We start from the raw sequence: 7,135 nt of genomic DNA, 5'->3' as shown, positions 1-7,135 counted from the left end.
AAATGTACAAATATATGACCAATCCACCAACCTCCTTATTGGTTCTTGTGATAAAGATAAATCTAAATAAAATTTTGTTTGAGTTTAGCTTCTCACTGCCCTTTCTAGGTGGCATCATTAAATAAGTAAGAGCACAAGTTAAAACTTAAATTTCCCTGTTTTTTTCACAGAAGACGTGGAAAGAAATACTATTGGTTTTCTTGGAGGATGTTTAGTTTGTTGTTTTACTTTAAAGAAAACTAAATGAATAAACAAATACCTACAAATTTATAAATCAATGAATAAACGCCTAAACATTTACATGAAACTGAACTTTTCTTTATGTTTAATTACGCAAATTAGCTTGCAGTTAAATCTTCACACTTGTCACCTCAAAAATATACCTTCGGGGATTAAAAACGTTCTATTATTATTATTATTATTATTATTATTATTATTATTATTATTATTATTTATTTATTTATTTATTATTATTATTATAAATAGTTTTGTGTTTTTTATATATTTACTCGTTACGACATGAGAACCATTTATCTAGTGCTTGTTTCCCTGATGTCATTGAAAGCAGCACAAGTGGACCGTCTTGTTTTCGTCACGTGACCGGAAGCCAGCGTTGATAGTTGAACGGTGTTAGGAGATGTTACTTTCGTTGGTGTGACAGACCTGTCTGAAGTTTAAAACAGCGCTGTCGGTAGTTTTTCCTTCTGAGTACCTGAGAAGAAGCCATTTCGCTGATAATTCCTCAGACTTTGACTCATTAAAAGCGGACTCTTTTGGCCTTAAAGCCTCCAACATGCATGCTAACTTTAGCCAATTCGCTAGCTAACTGGATCCACAACCTTCTGTCCATTCCAGGAGCACAGCCAGGCTGGGTTGTTTTCTGGCCGTTTTATTTTCTATTTAAGCTCATGCCACCGCCTGTTTGTCCCTGTAGTGCTACGTTGTGCTGTTGGTGGAAGTTGGTGCTATGCAGCTGAATAACAGCTAACTGTCTCTTCAGTCCCGTCCTGAGGGCTTTCTGATAAGACAGCACAAACAACCCTCGCTTGTGTGTCCCAAACATGGACGCTATGGAGCTGGTTCGATAGAACAAGTGTCGTCGTTCGCGGTAAGTCAAGATTTTAATAACCTTGAAACTAAATACAGGGGAGTAGTTGTCATGGTGACGGTCGTTTTCCAGAGGAAAGTCTCAAGAGTTTTGAGACTTTCCTCTGTTAAAAACGAGCCTCGATTAAACAGTTTATTTACCTCATATCATTATTTTTATTATGGCTGCTGATGATCAAAAGTTGCTGACATGTTTCACTGTTATACTGGATATCCGTCGTTTTGCAAAAGTATTCACACCTTGAGCTTTTTCACTTTCAATCAGGCTACATCTACAAACTTTTATGTGTTTTACTGCAGTTTTCGAATGCAGTGTAGTCTAGAATTATGAACTCGACGGAATATTTTATTTTATTTTTGCAAATAAAAATGTGAAAAGTCTGGCATGCTTTATTTAACCATTGTTAATATTTCCTCTGCCTCCAGCAGCTCTCAACATATAAGAAGTGAATTTGTTTGCTGGTTATTCTTTTAGAAATAGCTTAAGATCGATCAGATGGGATGGAGCGCATCTATAAACATCAGTTTTTAAGTCCAAGATTTATACATCTATAAGCTCAAATAATTTTATTGTGTTATTAACAAATGTGGAAAAGTTGGAGTTCTTTAGCAGAACTCTGAATAGGCCATCACGTTTGAATGTAGTTAGAAAGTTTAATGTTTTGGAGCTAATAAAAGCCAATAACTATTGTTTTGTTGTAGCTAAAGAAATATAAAATTTAAATATGAATCATGGGTGACGGTAGTTAAACATTCCCGTTGCTGTGAGATTTCTGCCGTTGTGTTTGTTAGACAGCAGATGCCTCCTGTGTGAGGCCAGCGACCATCACCCCCCACCAGAATTACTCCAGCTCCTCATCATCATCTTCTTCTTCATCATCCCTGAGCCGTCAGGATGTTGGAGGGGCTCGTAGCCTGGGTGCTAAACACTTACCTAGGAAAATATGTCAGCAATCTGAACACAGATCAGCTCTCCATTGAACTTCTTAAAGGTAATAAATGTTTTATTATTGAGACCTGCAACTCTTGCCTCATCAGGATGGAAGGAAATCCTGTGACACACCAAGAATTGGAATTTAAGGCATAAGAAGGGATTTTTATTTCTCTTTCATTTATATCCTAAGGTGCAGTGGAACTGGAAAACCTGCCACTGAGGAAAGATGCCCTCCGAGAGTTTGACCTGCCATTTGAAGTCAAAACAGGTGAGAAAAAAAGATCAAATAACAAACCCTGGATCACCAGGGAACTGTGAAAGTAGAAATAAAAAGTTTTTAGGGAATGAAATGAGGATTTATTGAGGAGAAGCAGGTCAAAGTTAAGATTAGAGACAGCAAGGTCCTGGAGAAACTCCTGGAGAGACCAGGACTCCAAGATATATATCTTGTCTTGTCCTATAAGAAGGAACAGAGCGACTGGAGGAAGATAAGATCCTTCAAGGTTTCCACCAAGATGCTGCAGATCTTCTATCAGTCTGGGGTTCATCGCTTCATCGATCGTCTGTTGGGGCAGCAGCTTCAGAGCTGGGGGTCTGAAAAGGTTCTACAGCCTGATAAAGAAGGCTGGTTCTCTTCTGGTTCTGTTCTGGTTCTCTTCTGGTTCTGTTCTGGTTCTGTTCTGAGGATGACTGTAGAACCTCTGAAGATGATTATGCAAAGAAGAATTCTTTATAAAATCAAGGAAGTTGCATGCGATGCTGACCATCCTCTTCATGAGAATGTCTTGAGAAGACATAGTATCTTCAGTCAGAGGCTTCTTCAGATTCATTGTAACACAGACGGCTACAGGACATCTTTCCTGCCAATAAGCCAGCACCATCTACAAAAACTCTTTGAAGAAAATGAATTAATGAGTTACAATATTTAACTTCCTGTGGGATCAATAAAGTAATTTTTTATTTGAAAGCCTTTTAAAGTTTATATTTTCACCTTCCTGAAACAATGATCCAAGTCATTTTTTTGCCTGAAATGATTCCAAAAGTTATTTTAAAAATCACTTATGTAACAAGACAATGTGTAATCAGCAAGCTTGACATGAACGGATGATTTTCATGATGGCATTTGGTAAGATGTAATGTTTGTTCCTGGTTTTTATCAGTTGGTGACTGCATGTTTTGTTTAAATTTTTGTGTTTTTATTTTGTAAAGTACTTTGAAACACCTTGTTGCTGAAATGTGCTATGTAAACTTAGTTGGTTGATTGATTAACTGGGATGATCACATTCCTGTTGATCATCATCAATCAGTAATGATCTATTTACTTGCTTTTGGTCAGGACTCTGGCAGCAGCATTTTCTGTTTTTAACTGACACTTTAACCCACCAAAATAAAAGCTTTCACCCAATTTCCTGTCTTATTTTGGCAAAAAAATCGTAATTTTGGTTTTTGACATGGTAGTAGGCTAATGCGACTTTATTTGTGAGTCCATAGCTGAGTCTAGGATTTTAACATGCTGTTGTGTTTTTACTGATCTATCAGGCCCAAATAGGAGTTCTGATTTATCCAGTCAATATTCTATACATGCATTCACACAGCTACTTAGAGGGAGAGAAATATAAAGATATGTTTTATCAAAAATATGTAAAAGTGTCTCGAGAACAGAACCTTGGGGAACCCCATATATGATATTAAATTTTTTTTAATGACACAATAATTGAAGTTTAGCTGCCGTGTTTTTCTGATGCTAAAGTTAAGAAAATTGTTTTACTTTGACACATTTAAACTCATCATTTTGTGTCTTGATGTTTTAAAAATGTCCTTTTCCAGGATTTATTGGGAAGATCACTCTGCAGATCCCGTTCTACCGGCCTTACAGTGACCCGTGGGTCATCTCCATGTCCCAGCTCAACCTCATCATCGGCCCCACTCAGCCGCAGGAGTTTGACGTGGAGAAGGAAAACGAGGAAGCGAGGGAACGCAAAAAGCACCTCCTGAAAACTCTCGAAGATAAATTCAAAGTAAGATAAATTTTTGGTTCTTCGTATTTTAATAGGTTTCTGTCTCTTCTTGAGGAAAACTGAGTTTTATTTGTATGTTACTGTTGATTATTGTTGACATTTTATGTCACCATGCCTGTGTGGCTCCTGCAGAGTGAATGTGAACAGAGAGGAGAGTCGTACTGGTACTCTGTCACCGCCTCGGTCGTCACCAGGATTGTTGAAAACATTGAAGTGAGTAATTCTGCTTCATATGATACATGTGGAATATTATATACCACTTATCATATCATGTATTATAAACTAGTGTTACTGATGAATAATACTAGTTTTCTTTCTGCCTTTTGTGTTCAGCTGAAGATCCAAAATGTTCACCTGAGGTTTGAGGATGACTTTTCCATCCCGGAGAAAGCCTTTTCTTTTGGAGTTTGCATCAACAGCGTGTCGGCTCATAATCCTTCCAAAGAGTTGGTAAGCGTTCATCCTTAGGACAGGCAAGCACTTCAAATAAATCAACCATTATATCCATGAAAACAAATGAACCTGTGATCGGCTTTTTCTGCCCTCTCACCAGTTTTTAACTGCAGAGTAAAGTTACTGTAAAGATTAAGTTTTTATTTTTAATAGGTTTGAATCTTCTTAGGTCTAAAAACAAACACAGAAAGTTTGGAGACGGGTAAAGAACAGTGGTGGCGGCTAACTGTAAAGCTCTAATCATAATGGCGCCAACGCGCTAAACCGACATGGCATTTAGTGGAAGCTAGCGCTAAAGCAGGACTCTAGTGATAAACAGTGATGGCATAGTTACTTTGAAAAAGTAACTTTAATCGGACTATTGATTACTCCTGGAAAAAGTAACTTAGTTATATTACTGACTACTTGATTTGGAAAGTAACTAAGTTACACTAAAAGTAACTTTTTAGTTACTTTCAGCAGCTGCTAACAACAACGCTCTGCCTCCTGTGAAAATCACATTGAGCTTTGCTAATACTTAATTGTCAGCTAATTTATAACGGCAACATCAACAATGTGTCTCCACTGATAAGGTTGAACTAAAGAGGAGATTGCAGAAAAAAACAATACAAAAAATAAAAAACGTGAGTCAAAAACAAGCCCAAAAAGGCGCAACCCGCTGCTCATTAAATTGGCAAGCGACTTTGAAAAAATGAAGCCCAAAGCCGTTTATAATAATCGGACTTGGCGACAGAAACTGAAAATAGTTCCAGTTTTTCCACCAACAAAATGCGCATCTCCCTCCATTGTTTACATTTCTGTCGCATAGAGACGTCGGTCACTCGACAAGACGAGTAGAGGAAATATGATTAAATTACAAAAGAAGATAGTAACGCAAAGTGATTTTGATAAGAAACTGTAGTCTGACTACTGGATTTGAAATAGCAACGCGTTATATTACTCGTTACTGAAAAAAGTGGTCCGACGTCAGTAACGTTACTGACATCACTGGTGATAAAGAACTTTAATGTTATTAAGTTGTTTATTATTTACAGTCAGTGTCATATTCACACCTACGTAGTTTTAACTACAGTTTGCAGAGATTTGAGGATGATTATATCAACAGTTTAAACGAAGCCTTGAGCCGGTCCAAGTCCTTGGTGTTAAATAATGTTTTGTTTTGGTCTCAGATCCATAAGCCTTTCAAACAAAAGCAGCTGGAGATTGAAGACTTCAGCGTTTACTGGGACACAAAGTGTGAAATGCTGGGAAAGCTGCCTGCAAGCCAGATCCAGGTTGGTTACACATTTAGTTTTATTGATTTATACGCCTCTCTGGCTTGTTGAAATGGTTCAAAGGTCACGGTGTGACCCACCCTCTCCGCCTTTAATGCACCACATTTTTACTGCATCCTGAGTTTCTGCTAGTGATGGTAAATGAGGCGTCGCGTATCATTTTGACCCAAACTAAACTGTATTGATACTGTATTGATACTGTATTGATACTGTATTGATACTGTATTGATACTGTGTCACTGAATACTGACACCTGCTGGACATTAAAAATCCCAACAGGCAACGTAGTTGGACTGATTTGATGACTTAGTCTGTACAATAAGATTGAAGTCATTGTATTTTATTGTATATTATATATTGTATTAAATCATATCTTCAGTTAAATTCAAAATGTATTTGATATTCTTTGATAGAGTCAATAAATAATGTGAACATGAACCAAGTGATGAAAATGAAAGTGAACGTGTTTGGAATGAAGATGCTTCTGGAATGTTTTTTCTTCTTTTTCCCCACAAATTTTCATTAAAAAATAAGTTTTTCCAACATTTTGAAATTTAGCCTGTTCTGTTTTTTTTAACACAACTTCTCCTGCTGTAGAAAAAAAATAAAGTAAACAATACATTTCTATGAAATAGTTTATAAAAAGTAATTTGCAGAATGGCTGCATGCCTGAGTTTATCCTGGTGTATCTGGGACTTTATTCTGATGCCCTATAATGGCTCAGCAATGAGGAGGTGGATTCATTTCAAGAAAACAGGTTTTAGTGACAATTTTAGAATAAAATTATGAAATGTATAATTTAAAAGGAGAAACGTATGCAACACTTAACCTGCAGAACATAATACGAAAGTCAATTTCAGCTGAATTTGGATTCAGATCGAGTAGAAACTGGAAAGAACCGGATGAAACAACAACGCAGTGATAACCAATATCTTATTTTCTGATGTAAAATTAAAATGGTCCCAAACTACAAAACCTTTTGTTTGTCTTGAGGCTCTGTAGTTGATGCTGAACCGTAAAAGATCAAGAATTATTTTGGCAAAGGCATCCTGCTGACAGATTCATCAGTGTCATTTAGAACCAGTTCCTGTATCGATCACATGACATGGTGAAAGCAACCGACACGGGATTTGGTCCCTGGGCTTGATGCATGCGCCGACGCGTTGGTGTTGCCGGACCCATCACTAGTTTCTGCTGCAGGTTAAAGGCCTGCGATAATTCTGGGACTCATTTGTAAATGACTCCTAACTAAGCTAAACAACACAGACACAGAGATGTTTGAGCATCTTCATGTGGATGAAAGACTTTCTTCTGTAAGGCGTGAAACAGACATTTTGCTCTTTTTGTTG

At 37.2% G+C, this 7,135-nt stretch overlaps 1 protein-coding gene across 4 annotated transcripts in view; it reads left to right on the top strand.

Moving 5' to 3' along the window:
- Positions 1-584: 584 nt before the first annotated feature.
- The window catches only part of vps13d (vacuolar protein sorting 13 homolog D), a 52,677-nt gene continuing 46,126 nt past the window's right edge, over positions 585-7,135 (top strand). For 3 of the 4 annotated variants that reach the window (XM_044118413.1, XM_044118339.1, XM_044118173.1), the window contains exons 1-7: positions 585-1,108; positions 1,900-2,099; positions 2,232-2,309; positions 3,869-4,059; positions 4,192-4,272; positions 4,393-4,509; positions 5,682-5,786. In XM_044118413.1, coding sequence (XP_043974348.1) covers positions 2,003-2,099; positions 2,232-2,309; positions 3,869-4,059; positions 4,192-4,272; positions 4,393-4,509; positions 5,682-5,786 — 669 coding nt within the window. In that variant the 5' untranslated portion in view covers positions 585-1,108; positions 1,900-2,002. The remainder of the gene's footprint in view (positions 1,109-1,899; positions 2,100-2,231; positions 2,310-3,868; positions 4,060-4,191; positions 4,273-4,392; positions 4,510-5,681; positions 5,787-7,135) is intronic. The other variant, XM_044118259.1, reaches the window with a different exon arrangement.

Source organism: Gambusia affinis, linkage group LG01, assembly GCF_019740435.1.
Source record: "Gambusia affinis linkage group LG01, SWU_Gaff_1.0, whole genome shotgun sequence".
Lineage (NCBI taxonomy): Eukaryota > Metazoa > Chordata > Actinopteri > Cyprinodontiformes > Poeciliidae > Gambusia > Gambusia affinis.
The sequence above is the reverse complement of the archived record's forward strand: the minus strand, read 5'-3'. Positions and strand labels throughout refer to the sequence as shown.